This window comes from Ambystoma mexicanum, chromosome 10 (genome assembly GCF_040938575.1).
Source record: "Ambystoma mexicanum isolate Mex_15411 chromosome 10, UKY_AmexF1_1, whole genome shotgun sequence".
NCBI classification, from domain to species: Eukaryota; Metazoa; Chordata; class Amphibia; order Caudata; family Ambystomatidae; genus Ambystoma; species Ambystoma mexicanum.
The window spans coordinates 1144497328-1144513938 of NC_090932.1; the positions used below are offsets into that span (position 1 = coordinate 1144497328).

General features: G+C 47.2%; 1 protein-coding gene across 1 annotated transcript in view; it reads left to right on the plus strand.

Annotated features, from left to right (window-relative positions):
• Window positions 1-6788: 6788 nt before the first annotated feature.
• The window catches only part of LOC138492996 (uncharacterized), a 53725-nt gene continuing 43902 nt past the window's right edge, over window positions 6789-16611 (plus strand). The window contains exon 1 of the mRNA XM_069620259.1: window positions 6789-6842. Coding sequence (XP_069476360.1) covers window positions 6789-6842 — 54 coding nt within the window. The remainder of the gene's footprint in view (window positions 6843-16611) is intronic.

Consider the following 16611-nt stretch of genomic DNA (forward strand, 5'->3'; position numbering starts at 1 on the left):
CCCACCGAAACACACCGCCAACAACACATGGCCTACCTTCCCGCGTCCCCACACGTGTCCCAATGGAAACGGTATCTCAAATGTGTGGGTGCACCTACCGGGGGCGCAAAAGGAAAAGGGTAACCCACTGGTAACCCCAAGCCTTTTGCCACTGCCCATTTTGTTCATGTGGGCAACATACAGATTTGGGCCTAGGATGTTGAAACCAGCAAGGGAAACAGGGAACCCCATGCATTTCCCAAAAGGGGAAACCTGTGGGAATGCACAGAGGTATGGTTTGCGCAAATTAGCCCAGAATTTATTACCCAGACACCCCCGCAAAGTCCGAAATGTGGGAAAAAAATGCATTTTCCGCACATTTCACTCAGCTCAACCATCGAAACACGCTGCCAACAACACATGGCCTACCGTCCCGCGTTCCCACAGGTGTCCCGATGAAAACAGTACCTCACATGTGTGGGTGCACCTACCTGGGCGCCAAGGGGAAAGCCTAAAACACAGGTAATCCCAAGTCTGTTTTGACACCTGAATTTCACACTTTCTCCAGACAATCACAACATACAGATATGGGCCTCGGGTGTCCAATACACCAAGGAAAACAGGGAACCCCATGCATTTCCGAAAAGTGGACACCGTGGGAATCCGCAGAGGTATGATTTGTGCAAATCGGCCCCGAATTTATTACCCAAACACCCCCGCAAAGTCCGAAATGTGGGAAAAAAAGGCATTTTCTGCACATTTCACTCGGCTCAACCATCGAAACACGCTGCCAACAACACATGGCCTACCGTCCCACGTTCCCACAGGTGTCCCGATGAAAACGGTACCTCACATGTGTGGGTGCACCTACCTGGGCGCCAAGGGGAAAGCCTAAAACACAGGTAACCCCAAGTCTGTTTTGACACCTGAATTTCACACTTTCTCCAGACAATCACAACATACAGATATGGGCCTCGGGTGTCCAATACACCAAGGAAAACAGGGAACCCCATGCATTTCCAAAAAGAGGACACCCGTGGGAATCCGCAGAGATATGATTTGCGCAAATCGGCCCCGAATTTATTACCCAAACACCCCCGCAAAGTCCGAAATGTGGGGAAAAAAGGCATTTTCCGCACATTTCACTCGGCTCACCATTGAAACACGCTGCCAACAACACATGGCCTACCGTCCCGCATTCCCGATGAAAATGGTACCTCACATGTGTGGGTGCACCTACCTCGGTGCCAAGGGGAAAGCCTAAAACACAGGTAACCCCAAGTCTGTTTTGACACCTGAATTTCACACTTTCTCCAGACAAGCACAACATACAGATATGGGCCTCGGGTGTCCAAGCAACCAAGGAAAACAGGGAACCCCATGCATTTCCAAAAAAGAGGACACCCGTGGGAATCCGCAGAGGTATGATTGGCGTAAATCGGCCCAGAATGTATTACCCAGACACCCCCGCAAAATCCGAAATGTGGGAAAAAAACGCATTTTCTGCACATTTCACTCGGCTCACCTATCGAAACACGCCGCCAACAACACATGGCCTACCGTCCCACGTTCCCACATGTCTCCCGATGAAAGCAGTACCTCGTATGTGTGGGTGCACCTACCTGGGCGCCAAGGGGAAAGCCTAAAACACAAGTAACCCCAAGTCTGTTTCACACCTGAAGCTCACACTCTCTGCAGACAGGCACATCATACAGATATGGGCCTCGGGTGTCCAAGGCACCAAGGAAAACAGGGAACCCCATGCATTTCCGAAAAGAGGACACCTGTGGGAATCCGCAGAGGTATGATTTGCGCAAATCGGCCCAGAATTTATTACTCAGAAGCCCCGGCAAAGTCCGAAATGTGCTGAAAAAACCCACATATTCGACTTTGTCGGGGGTTCTGGGTAAAACATTCTGGTCCGCTTTGCGCAAGTTGGACCTCTGTGGATTCCTACTGGTGACCTCTTTTCAGGAATGCATGGGGTTCCCAGTTTTCTCTGGTGGCTTGGACACCCTATGCCCAAATCTGTAGGTTATCTCCTCAAACCCTTTTTGTGGTTATCAGTGGGTTAGCCTTTTCCCTTTGCGGCTAGATTGGTGAACCCACACATGTGAGGTACCGTTTTCATTGGGACACCTGTGGGAATGCTGGAAGGTATGACATCTGTTGTTGGCAGCGTGTTTCTGTGGTTGAGCAGAGTGAAATGTCTGGAAATTGTGTTTTATACCCCCTAAATTTGGAATTTGCCGGGGGTTCTGGGTAGTAGATTCTGGGCCGATTTGCACAAGTTAGACCTCTGTGGATTCCCACGGGTGTCCTCTTTTGGGAAATGCATGGGGTTCCCTGTTTTCCTTGCTGGCTTCGACACCGTAGGCTCAAATCTGTAGGTTGCCCACATGAACAAATTACCAGCGGGTTACCTTTTTCCTTTTGCGTCCCCGGTAGATGCATGTGAGGTACCTTTTTCGTCGGGACACCTGTGGGAACGCGAGAAGGTATGACATCTGTTGTGGGTGACGTGTTTCGGTGAGTGGACACAACGAAATGTCTCTGAAATTGGCTGGAAATGAAGACAATTCTCAGACATCTCGCTCTGACCACCCACCGAAACACACCGCCAACAACACATGGCCTACCTTCCCCCGTCCCCACACATGTCCCGATGAAAACGGTACCTCATATGTGTGGGTGTGTGATGCTGGAAATACATCGGAGGGACAGGGCCTCCGTATCCTTGTCCTTTACTGCTTTTTATCGTGTGTTCTGTCGTGTTTTCCGGGCAGGAGTTTATGTGGGACTCCTATCGGTGCAGCTCTCTTTCTTTTGGTTTGGTGAACGGACCCGTGGGATACCCTTATGGCACCTATGAGTGGGGGTACAACCCTGTGCCCCTAGTGTATGTTTTTGGGCACCTGTGGGTGGCCCACAGAGCAGGGTATGGGCTGGTGGCAGCTCCATGCTGAAATTGACAGGTGCGCGGAGTATCCTCCATTTTGGGATACCCCGGCCCTGCCATTGGGATCAGTTGATTCCTGATGGAAAACAAGATGGCTCCTGTGGCCTCTTGCTTTCTATTACCCATTACCTTGTTTTCCCAAAGTCCTGGGAAGCCCTGACTCTGTCCCTTCCCCCTGACTGGCTGTTGGGTGGAAACGCCATATATGGTGTTGTTGTGAAGGCCCGGCCAGACTAGCTGGAGCCTTCCCGGTGATGTATGTTGTGGGTACCTCCTGTGGGTGGGACCTGGGTGAATAGAGTGTGTGACGAATATGCATTCTGTGTTGTGGGTGTCTAGTATCTGGTGGTTGACACAATGACTGAGACAACCCTGCCCGAAACCGGTAGGAATGCAGCTTGGAGTGTTGAATGGCTCGGTACTTGTCTCAATACACATAACTTGTTGTGAGTGTCTGGAGAGAAGTGAATGGCCTGAATACCTTGTGTGCCTGATTGGCTGCCTGCCTGCATGAATGCCTATAGTCATGATTGGATGCTTGAGTGTGACCCAGCGGAATGAATGGGAGATCAACAGTATATCTGGGGACCTCTCACTACTAGGAATCGTGTTTAGAAGCTGAAGTCCACTACGACGAGTAACTGGAGTAACTGACGCTTGACCTTGAATCCCTACTGGGCGAGAAGCATTGCTGTTGCTCTCCTTCACAATCTGAAAGCTGCTGTGCCTCAAAGGACTGACCCAGAGAGGACCTGGTAAGGCGCCCTCTTCCCGAGCTACGAGGGACCATCGTGCACAGCTGATCTTTGCCAAAGCTCCCTGGTAGACAGACCTTCGACGGGCTGCCGACCCGATACGGGGACTGCTGCGGAACTCCAAGGAAAAGCACTCGGATTGTTGTCCGCCACTGTCGACGACCGCCGTCACCGACCGGAGCCGCCGTGCTCCCGATTGCCTAAGAACTTCAATTGATCATCGGACGCTCTCGCCTGCATCGTCATCCGCTTGTCTCCCGCTGGAGAAGGCCTGACCGTCGACGCGCCGAGGAGCCTCCGCCGGTGGGTTTCCCGCCACCTAAAGACCACAGAGACGGCGACGACTCAACGCCCTTGCTGGGCCACAATTCTTCATCATCTCTTTGCGGTCCAGAACTATCATCACCGAGGTGCCCCGCACCCCTCTTCCTTGCAGGACGCCAACGCTCTGTCGTAGACGAGCACCGCAAGGAACGCAGCTGCCACTTCACCGCCGTAGTTCAACCTGTTCACCGTCGGACGTTCGACGACCCGTGACTCCCGCCTTAATGGGAGGGCACTCAAGAAGGGCCGTTGATTCCCCCGACACCGAACGCCAAGGTCCTCGACACCTCTCGACGATCCGTGGCTCCTGCCTGAAAGGTTGTCACTCAAGAAGGATCGGTCGACGCATCGTCGGAAACCTCTACTCCACCATGTACATTGTGGGGGTAACACCTTAATAGGAGGAAGTGAGACTATTGAACATATGGACTGGGCTTGTGCTATATATCTTTATTTACAGGTTGCCCAGGTGGGGGGATCTCCACACCGAACTGTGCCTCGTGGTAGGGGTCAGCTTTCTGCATACTGTTTCAACCATCTTGCGTCCCTTCCTATCTCTATTGCTGGTTTCCTAGTTATTAATCTGTGTGACATTTTAACCGTACAGTTGATGCACTTTAATGAGATTTGATAACCTTAGTGGTACCACTTTAGAATTGTATATATTTATCATTATTGACTTCCGAGTACAAAGTGCGTTATTGTGATCGTGTACATACCCTTGAATATTAATTATATAAAGACTGTGTTTTCAGTAATACATTGTGTGGACATTCCTTTGTGGGGGTTCGGGGACTACACTGTACTTAAGAACCAGCCTGCATCACCTCCTGAGAAGCTAGGCCTTGATTGCTTGACCACGTACCAATAATAGAGAATCTTGGCTGGGGTCCTCTGTGCCTCTCCTCTACCATATAGAGAGCGGAAGTACAGACACCCCCTACAAGGCAGATGATCAGCCATCTGCCCCCAGGGTTTATTAGATATGTGCCCCCATGCTTTGGGGGCTGGGGTGGAGAGGGCTGCTTACTGTAAGCAACCCCCACATCGCAAACGTATCCCTGGTGGTCCAGTGGCCATTGCTGGTCACGATCGAGCGCTCTGCGCTGATCCATGACCAGCAATGTGTCAAAAATTGTGTATTTGGAAAGGGGGGAATCTCCCTTTTCCAACGACACCATTTTTGCCAGAATCCGTGGTGGCTAGTGGGCCCCAGTGCCCCAAACTCCCTCCCACCTCCCTTCAATTTATTTTTCTTTAAATACATTTTTTGCCCCTTCCCTGGGGCAGATGATCAGCCATCTGCCCCCAGGGTTTATTAGATATGTGCCCCCATGCTTTGGGGGCCGGGGAGGTGGGGAGAGGGCTGCTTACTGTAAGCAGCCCCCCTCCCCCCCACGTCACAAAAGAATCCCTGGTAGTCCAATGAGCATTGCTATTCATGGATCGAGCGCACTGTGCCGATCTGTGACCAGCAATGCTTCAAAAATGGTGTCTTTGGAAAGGGGAGAATCTCCCCTTTCCAATGACACCATTTTTTCTACAATCCATGGTGGTCTAGTGGGTCCCAAACCCCCTCCCACCTCCCTTCGAAATATATATATATATATTTTTTTCATTTTCACCCCTGGGGGCAGATGATCTCTGCCCCCAGGGGTCTCCACAGCCGTGGCACCATGCTTTGGGGGAGAGGGGGCCGCTTACCTAGTAAGCAGCCCCTCTCCCCCCGCTCCGAAAATCGATCCCTGGTGGTCTAGTGGGCATTGCTGCCCGCGGATCGAGCTCTGCGCCCGATCCGCGGGCAGCAATGCTGTCACTCAAGGTATCGTTGGAAAGGGGAGAATTTCCCCTTTCTAACGATACCTGCCTCGATCTCCGGCTTGAAATACAGCCGGATATCGAGGCAGAGTAAGGTGAACACTCACCTTCTGTTTTCACCGTGGCAGCCGAAAATGGCTGCCGCAGTGAAATTACTTTCAATGTCACGCACGCCGACGTGAAATCGAAGGTAATCCAACCCTGGGCAGTGAAGGGGGACCTCCCCCTCACAAAGCCCGGGGGTTGGATTACAGTTTTGTGCGATCCAGGGATCGCACAAAACAGAGTGCCTGAAAGGACGAGGTATCTCGTCCTTGGCAACAGGGAGGGAATTCCAAGGAAGAGATACTGTAACACTCACCTTGTTGGTCCACGGGGGCGCCTCTCGAATAGGTGGAATGCTCTCGGGCACCCTTCGCCTGTCCTGGGACCTGGATAATCGAGGGACGACTCTGGAAGACAGGAAGGGGAGATAAGCTTCGGTCCTTTCCTTGCAACCCACCTCCCGGGATCCCCTCTCAGTTCCCTAAGGAATGTCTCTCACCTGGTTCTCTATAAAGGTGCGCTCTCTGTCCTGCCGCGCTGGGCAGGGGCGCGTCGAAAGGTGGCACCGTACCGCCGAATGTCTTTTAGATGCAAGCAATTTCTTAGTTGAATTTGCAATATTGTCTTTCTCGCTTCTTGTTGCAGGTGGCAACTGCTGCGGTAGAAGTCTGAGCCCGGTTAAGAACACCAAGCGGCGCGGGGAGTGCCCTAGAAAATGGCTAATCTGTGATTTTGGTTTTGTTCTGTAGGTCGCAAGGACATGGAGGAGGATGTTTCCCAAGAGTCCAACGAGATGAAGATGTCTTGAAGATGTTGACCTTCCGGGCGACCAGTGGAGCTGGTAAGGATGGCGATGAATCTTGCCTCCGATGATGTTGAACCCGATGAGTGCTGCTAAGCAGGTAAGGATGGCGATGGTTCTGCCTTGGAAGAGTTCGAAACCGATGGATGCTGCAGAGCAGGTAAGGATTGCGATGGTTCTTGCCTTGGATATGTTCAGAGCCGATGAAAGCTGCAGAGCAGGTAAGGATGGCGATGGTTCTTGCCTTGGATAAGTTCGACACCGATGGATGCTGCAGAGCACGTAAGGGCAGGACCAGATGAGTTTCACGCTGCTAGGCAGAATAACGCGAAGCGCGTGCCCTTGATCGGGCGTGTTTTAAATAGCAAGGCAGTATCCCAGGTGTCTTTGGGGCAGGTCCCACCCTGAAGGCTAGACCGCAGAATACAGTTCTCCAGTATTCCGCATGGGGGCGGCCATGCTTGTCCTCTGTTCATAGAAACCCCGTCCCAGCAAGCGTGTCCTATGCCAACAGCGCCAGGACTGGCTCCAATGCATCCGAGGGGATCCGAATAAGGTCCTTAGGGCCCCGTGAGCCCTTGGTGGGGATAAGGTCGTGACAGATACCTCCACTAATGAGGTTAAGCATTCTAAAAGAGCTGGTTTTCCCATTCATGAGAAGGTGATGAAAAGCATTTTTTTGCACTCTAGTGGATTAGCTGTCAGTCACTAAAAGCATATCCTATGCAGCTGCTGGGCCTGGATGGCCTTCTTCAACTCTTCCACCTAATGTGTCAGGTTGTACTGTGGGGCTGTAAATGGACCACTAGTTGACTGCATAGGCTTTTCACAGTATCCTCCCTCTCACCCTCCAGGGTACGTGCCTCACTGGCCAGTTCTTGGAAGGATAGTGGCTTCTGGGTCTGGGTCTGTTCCCAGAGTCGAAGCTCATTAAGCATCAGCAGCATGAAACCGGGTAGGCTGTACACAGTATCCTGCATCTCACCCTCCAGGTTACGTACCCCACGGACCACTTCTTGGAAGGATAGTGTCTTCTGGGTCTGGGTCTGTCCCTGAAGTCGCAGCTGGATAACCATCAGCAGCATGGATCTTGCTTTACGCAGGTCTTTCTGCAGCCTGACTTGGTTTCTAGATACCCTGATAACTTCTCACCCAGTTGGAGGTGAGCACCGTAGTACTTAACCATCATGTCTGTGGGTGATTCGTTGATCCCAAAGACTCTAATAAGGATGTGCATGATGTCATCCGTGACGGGGTGCGGATGAGTGGCACGGAGCACCTGGTTGACCCCTAGCACAGGATCTCGCAGACTCTCTCCAGCTCGACCATGCTTCTCCCTTTTGTGAGCTTTCCAGTCGTGCAACATCTGTGTTTTCTGGTCTGCCCAAGTCTGGCACTCATCTTCGCCCCTTGGGGTTGGTCTCTCCCCAAAGAAGGATATTCGGCGCTCAAAGAGCCCAAGCTCATATGGCGTTGAGATGGTCTCTTTAACACAATCTGCATGTGTTGGCGATCGGTTTGGCACCTTTATCCTCAGCTGGCACAAGTGCTAGGCATGGCAGAGTTAGTGGTGCCAGTGTGTGCAGCCATGATGGTAGCCAGACTAGACAGTGCTGCAGGGTTGAGCACAGTGCTAGGAAATGCAGGGATTGGGCTAGACAGTGTTGGTTGGCTAGCCTGTAACCATGTCAATGTAGTTAACACCCATAGGGGATAGGTCACTATTGGGTCTGCCCCAGAGATGGTAAGGGCCGTGTGTCAGGATCAACTTCCGGGGGTTATAGAAAACCAGGACACTGCTTTCTGCAATGGTGGGTGCTTTACCCAAGCACTTGACCTGGCTGGTTAGGGACTTTAGGGATTATCTTAACGTGAGCATGTGGCTTTTGGGAGTGCTCCATGGGACGCCCCCTATAATAAAGCATTGGTCAGGCCTGACTCTCTCACCCACTGACCAATTGAATGCCTGACGTTGATCCCATCACCCCTGCTGCGCTGGATGCAGTGGTGGGCATTTCTTCACCCATACCTTTACTGTGAGATAGGGATCTGGACTCTTGAGGGGCCCCAGTTGGTTCAGGCGTAGAACCTTGGAGAAGCTCCTGCCACTCTCCACCGTTTCACCAGGGGAGCAGACCAGTTATGAACTTAACCTAGTATTGTCCAGGGGTACAATGCAAGGTTCCCATTGTCTGTTCCTCCCAGTCTTTCATCACTCCACCGTTTATGAAGGTTCCTGTGAGTTTAGGTGCACTCTTGGATAGGCCTGAGATCCAAGGCAGCGGGTGACAATCAGTGACTGTGAAAATGAGATCATGGTTGGAGGCATACACCACTCAGCCAAAGGCTACCCTTGGGATGAGGCTAGTTCAAAGGGGCAGAACATGTAACCATCCCCTAAAAGAGGGGGATTTACTAATCAAGCAAGTATACAAAATGTAAATAACATTATAATCAAGCATGTATGTTTTGTGTACTTGGTACAGCCCATGAGCCCTCAGCTGTGCCCTCGTGGACTGCCCGTGCAGTGTACCACACAGGAATATTTTCATAATAAACTTGTGGTAATTTAAGCTCAAGAATGGAGCGCTGTTGCAGCAGTTGACTTGGACCCTCTTGCCTGGAGGGTCATGTTTCTGGCGCTCCACCCAGAGATGGAACGGCCCCACACTACTTGCTCTGCTCTGGCTCCCCTATGCATTTAGTTGATCCTGCTTGTGTGCTATTCAGCAGCTCTGTGCTCCTCCTTAGCCAGTGGAATGTCACGCAGCTCACCACCACAACCCAGGCCATTCAACAGTCAGCACAGAGCTCTCTGTTTCTACGGGAGCATTGCTGAAGAGGCTGCCCAGCTGGCGCTGACCCCGTACTTTGCCGCGGCCAGCTGGCCCCACCTCGTGCACCTTCAACTGAGCTGCCCCACGCATCCGGCCCAGGACTTTGGATTCGGGACCTCCAATATCGCACACGAGCTTCACCGGATTCACCCAGCACATGGCTGTGGACCTCGACTGAACCTGGGGCACCTTGCCAGGGGTCGAAATTGGGATTCATGCAGCAGGAGCTGAAAGCAGATCCTGGTTGTCAGGAATATTACTATAACCATGAGGCACATGACCTAACCAGGAGGTATTAAATTGCCCTTTAAAAAAAGTAAAACATATATAAGGTCATGCCACAGTAATAAGTGACTTGACTGACTACCAAAATGCTATACTAGCCACATAACACAACACATATTCTGAAGAAAAACCATGTGCGCACATAAGTCCCTACCCACGAATATCAAAGTATACAAGGTGGTTGTAAGTTGGCTCGCATACATGAGGAGGGGGCTGATGTGAGCATTTGATTTTGCTGATGCAGATGGGCGATGGAAGTCTTGAAAGTAGCAGCTTTAAAGTTTCAATGTGTTTGTGCAAGTGCATTTTTCATTTTACTGATTCTGCACAAACACAGTAAAACTTTACTGCCAGCAGTTTCAGGAAAGGCTTCCCTGCTCACCTCTCTGCTAGTAGAAAACTGCGCACATCAGACTATTCTGGTGAAGCTTCTATGTTAAAAGCAGTTAACTTGGCCTTTACATCTGAACGCAGCCACGTAAGGTCTGCTGTGATAATGAGCAGTCTCCTGTGCTCAATTCCAAATACTCCCCTGGCATTCTAGTGTTAACCCCACATCACGATTTCAATTGCCAAAAAAATGTATGCATTTATGTCTACGAATGCAGGTGCTAACAGTGACATTCTTTCTTAGTAATTACAGCGCCTTTGTTAACAACGGTTTCTGTGTCCTGTCTGCCTGGCCACGGCTCTATAGGTCGGCCAGGTGGAGTCAACATTGCCCAAAATTTCGGGGGGCGGGGAGGTGGAGCTCGATCAGCACAATGGCGTTGCGCCACTGCATATCCACTCTGCTTTCTGCAAGAACAGTGAGGCAACAGAGGAGCAAAATGTACATTGGTATTTGCATCTGCAGTTCAACCATAGCATGATTACTTCCCAATGCCACATTTCGACAACTAGGTGAAGATTCAAAGTCTCTGCAGTAGGGAATGCCAGCACGAGGCTACAGCACTGTTAGGCCAGCAGAGCCAGACCCCACACCTCCAACATGCTAACGCCAACAGCCCCAGCATGGTTACCGAGCCCTAACCCGTAAGTAGTCCCTCATGACCCAGAGGAAGCAACAGGGACAAAAACTCAGAAAAAAAGAAGCAACGAGTTGGTCCCACCACGAGTGTATGGTATCATGGTCATGTGCGCGTGGCATGGATGGACATCTTAACAACCAGCCTCATTTGTGGGTAGTACAGATATTTTTTTTTGTTGTTCTGAAGCAAACGGTTGGCATTACCCACAATGTAATTAACGTAACACGGACAATAAAGAACTAATTAGATGGGAGATTTAACTTCTGACAAATTGGCAATGGACTTCTGTCTTTAAGGCCTTAAGAAAGCGCTTCTGCTAAAGCTGTTATTCCCAAAAGGATTCGGCACCACGAAAATGGATGTCAGGGGTCACTCTATGGTCTGATTGTGCCTGTGTGACTGTTGCTGCATGTTTTCTAAAGTGTCTGGAAAGGAGAGGTTGTGCGTGACAACTGACAAGGGGACTTTATTTGTAAAATTCCCATGTGTGCGCGCCTTTTTAAATCTCTCATGAAAACCTTTGCTAAGTTGTCTGTGGATGCAAGGAGGGTTATTTGGGCAGCGGGCCTAAAGGCAGCAAAAGCATGAGGAACAGTACTCCGACCTGACAAGGTTTGGGAGAACCGAGTTTTTAAAAATTCGCCGTGACCCCTCCCCACACCCACTATCAACTGTAAAAGAAAAGAAAAACACTTACTTGAACATTAGGTCTCAGCAGCACTGGACCGGACCAGGCCCTTTTCTGCAAGGCCTCTGGCTCATCAGGCGACTCATTATTTGGGTGCATGCATTCCTCAGAGGTATGTGAAATCCAAGAAATTGCTCCGCGCACGGTCTGTAGCACAATTGGTTTCCCAGATCAGCATTGCATCTAAGCCCACCCCCTGTGTAAATCCAAAAACAGAAGTGGTCATCTTAATCAGGGGGTAGTCTTAGTGAGGTAGGAGCACTGCATAGACTATGCCACACCATCAAGATGTTGATTGCAGCCACATGGCATGAGCTCCCATCTCTGCTGCCACCTAGTCGCTGTTAGTGGAAATGTCAGTAAAACACTAGCAACCTCATTACGAGTTAGGTGGTAAGTGGTTAATTATGAGGTTGGGTTTTGAGTGGAGGATTTACCTCCAGGAAAACCCTGGAGGTAAATCTTCCCACTCAACGCCGACAGATTGGCAGAGTTAGCAGAATTACAGCAGTGGTAATTCCGCAAAAAAAGCCACATTGGGTCCCATGGACCCAAAATATATGGGGAATTGCACCGCCACCACCAATTGTAATCAGGTGGAAATTCCACCTGACCAAGTGGCAATAACAGTTATTGTTTAGGGCAATTTTCTGGCAGATTTACCACAAAATTTCCGCCTAACTCGTAATGAGGCCGTAGGCGCTGATAATGTTCCCTGCATGCAATTGAAAACCTCATTAGCAGGGGCTGAATAAGCTCTATCAAGAGCTATTTAGTTCCCAGCAATATCGAACCCTGCTCTCACACGTGGCAGTAAGGACCTGTTGCCTCTGGCCACAGGCACCTCCATAACCACTTATAGTTGAGGGGCATATGTAATTCTGTGGGATTTTGAATGAATGTAAGTCATGGATAAAAATGCAAAATTAAGCAATTAATCGTTTATTACCAGGTGTTTTGTCTGAATTTGTGGCAGACGGCCTGTGTGATGTCACTAATCCGAGATGGTCTCTGCAGCAATTTATTAATCAGAATTTGATTTATAACTCCATTCAGAGCCATCCTGTCAAATATGTTCTCCGGACCTTTTTTGTTCACCCTCAAAACTGAATAAAGAAGGCCTTTATTAGAATTTGATATCTCTTATTGTTTAGAAGTCTCTGTTCACAGTTTTTGTTTCTCATGATTTCTAACATTTGTTTTCCTTCCTATTTTGTTACAGGTTCTGGTAATTGGCAAGAAATTTAGACAATTATTTAAGAGAAGTTGAAGCCTGAAAATCAATTTTTTCAAAATGTGAATACCGCCAGATTATAAAAATGTATTTAAAAGTCAAACTTCCACCACCAGCCAAAAATAAAACGGATAAACAGACTTTTCCCTGTGTATCTTATGTCAACTAAGAAAGAGATCTCCCCTGATTAATTCAAATTGTTTGAAAAGGATTTAGAGTGCATTAAGAAGAGATCTGAGTGGAACAATAATGAACACTTGAACTTAAGTCTATGATTATGCAACTTATTACCTGAAGAACTTAAAAATGAAAAAGCATCATGGCTTACGTATCGCTACAAGCAATGTCCTCATAAGGCAAACATGGATCGAAGCAAAAGTTTGTATGGAGAGCTGTTATGTGAGCCAAAGCCGTCTATCTCCAGCCATGAAGAAGAGGAAGAAGTAGAATAAAGCTACACTACAAGATCAAAAATACCTATGTACGACAGAAATAAATGCTTCTTTTGCAATAAAGAAGGAAAAAGAAGAAATCAATTATATTTGATAGCAACTGATTCAGCAGGCATCCGCTTGAAGAGATCAGTAGAACTGTCTAACAATGACACTTTGGAGATTCGTTTTAGTGATTGTACAGATCCTGGAGACCCACACGCAAGGGAAATTGCATGTTGGAACACACATGTAGTGAACGTTTTACGATGCAAGCCTAAACTAAGCAGAAAGATGCTGCCTAATTCACTGTTTTATGAAGCAACAAATGTTGAATTTGTATGTTCAATCAGTGATTTACTCCTTGAACCCAATGTAACAACAATGAGGGCAATTGAAAGGCTTTACAGGAAAATTGCAGCTAATGATGTTTTAGAAGGATAGATGAAAACAAGAAAACAAATCAAAAGTTTCATAGAGGAAGAGATTGAATGTATTGGCATTCTTGTTTGTTATCCCAAAAGGGTAAATGAACCACAATGAGTCTCGCTGAAAGTAACAGCAGATTTTGCACTCATGCAGGAGAAGAATTTGAGGATGTTGAGAAAAATATGAGAACCCTTCTTGAAGCAGCTATGATTTTACAGAGAGCCTTACTAACTTGTAAAAAATGAAAATTCACTGGAGGTTTTGAAGAAGTAAATTTGGCAGATGTTTTTCCAAAGAAAGCTGTTCTTTTTCACAAGTGGTGCTGTCAAGGACAGATGGATATGAAAAGTAATTCAGAAAAGCAGGACAACACTCTAATGAACAGGACTCAGACATTTCCACAGATATTTATATGTGAAATGATATCACCACGACAAGCTTCCTACATGAGCACTTCTCCCACATGGCATACCCGTGAAATGGCCTTGCAAGTGGCAGTTGGGCTCACAATGCACACAGCTACCTGCAGCAAATTAATCATTCAGTTTCTGCATAGCATGGGAGCTTCTATAGATTACGACAGAGTCCTTCGGTTTGAGACACAGATTGCCAGAGTGGTAATAAAACGCATGGATGATTGTGGAGGATCTTATGTTCCCTCAGAGTTGTTCAGAGGCAGATGTGTCTATTGGGCTGCTGACAACATTGACTTCCTCGAGGATACTCTGTATTGTAAAGTATCTTTGCATTGTAAGTTAAGTTGGACTTTCAGGAGAAGGAGAAGGAGAAGTCAGATGTCCTAAACCCAATTGAAATATCAGGACCATCATCACTACGATCACTGCAGAAGATTTCACAGTCCCTGTCTGAGGTAATGTCTTGCAACATTCCCACAGGTGTAGACCATAGAATCCTGTAAGCAGTCCAATCACTGATTATACAGAGAGGAATAAGGTTATTTTAGAATCCAACAGGCTGCAGGACCTATTTTGGATGCGGGCGTAAGTCTTGCTGTTGAGTGATTTTCAAGGATGTTTTGATGAAGAGTTGCTGGATACACATTGTAATCTCACTGAAGAAACCGATACTGATGAATGTGAGACAGAGTCAGAATCATCCACTACAGTTCCGACTTGGTCCGGTTACAATTCCATTATAAGTGACCCACCAACTAAAGAACCTAGAGTATGTTTACTCCCACTCTTAGATGCCAGCCCAATAAGCAAACAAACACAGCTCACATACATGATGAAGTTGGAGAAAATAACTTCTGTTGTCACCCCAGAATCAAGAACAGTTGTAACATTGGACCTTGGCCTTTACAAGCCTGTTTTAAAATTAGGTATGGCTAAAAAAGACTTGCCAAAGAACTGGATCCTTAGACCAGATGAGCTACATATAATAATGGCGATGCTTCGAGCTATTGGCTCTTTCTTTCATGGTACAGGCATTCAGGCCACCTTAACTGTAGTTTATGATGCAAATGTGTTTTCAGATTCTATCAGGGAAGTGCATGAAGAGAGCAGTTAAAGCACATACGTCACTTAGGCTTGCACTTTTCAAATGCATCATCGATGAATCTACAATAGCATGTTGAAATCAAGGAAAGGATGGAACCTCTGCGTAAGTCGTTAATTATGTTGTGACAGTTCTGACAAATTTGAATGTGATGGCCAAAATGGACGCATTTAAGGCTAAAGAATCTCAAGAAAAACCAACACTCAGAGTTGCTCTTCAGTACATTCATATGGCGGACACACTGCTTTTATTTATCAGATCTGTCTGCACTGCAAATTGGGATTTACACCTTGTATCACTTGAAGTGCTTATTAAGTACTTTTTTTACCCCGATTTGATAAACTATGCAGATATGATAGCATGGTACTTAGGCGAAATTAAACAGCTTGAAAGCAAACACACGTACTTGTGGAGTGAGTTTAAGAAAGGCAATTGGGTAGTAAGAAGACAAAAGTACACTTTTGTGCTTTAGTTTCAGATGAAGCTCTGGAACATCAAAGCAGGGCAATGAAAGTACTTGGTGGGTTGGTTAATATTACTTAAGAGAAACAGAGTATAGCATGATTCTTTTTAACCTCTCCTGAGCTGTCAAGGCTGTCTACAGAAGCAAAACAAATTGTAGGAATCACAGATTACGAACGGTTAAAACATGCCAAAAGGAAGATGTTCATACACATGAAAGGGGATCGCCCCAAAAGTGGTACAGCTAATGAGGAGGTCTCAAATATTCATACAACAGAGTTTCAAAAGCTGTAAGAACTAAATTTAGAAAATTATAGTTGCAATTCACATGGTATCCGATACGGGATATCCTGATTATTCTTACTTAAAGCAGCCCAAGGTATCCATGAGAAGCATAGAGCAATGTAATGCCACAATGAAAACGTCTTTTTTCAAGTATTTTACTCACAAATTTTTATTTCACAAAAGTGAGTATATTTGACAAATGCATAAAATTCATTGCTTTTAACAAATACATGAATTTAACAAAAAACACAAGAAACAATTTAATTTAATAAATCTGCTGGTTGACTGTTTGAATGAAGACCAGAAACGTTGTTTAAAGCAAAAAGAAGAAAGAAAAAAGAGAAAGAACTATTCAGTTCAGTTAATTAATTAAACAAAATATAAATCCATTTGTACAAGTCTGCCAGAACTATTTAGTTCAGTCAATTAAACAAAATGTAAATACATTTGTACAGTTCTGCCAACGTAAACTTTTCACATAATTCAGATTTGAAAAGGAGGGGTCTCGGAGAGAAGAAATCTATATGTAATTGGAAACAAAAAATGAGTTCCAACAAAAAAAGGAGACCACTTATACGTTTCGGCGGGCCACCTGCAAGGCCACTGATGTTAAAGAACCGCCTTCCTCGGGGCAAAGTAATTAGTGAAATTCCCTGCGGGGAAGCAGACAAAACAATCCATCACATAATAAAATATGTACAAAAAAACACACACACTGTGACTTGCTAC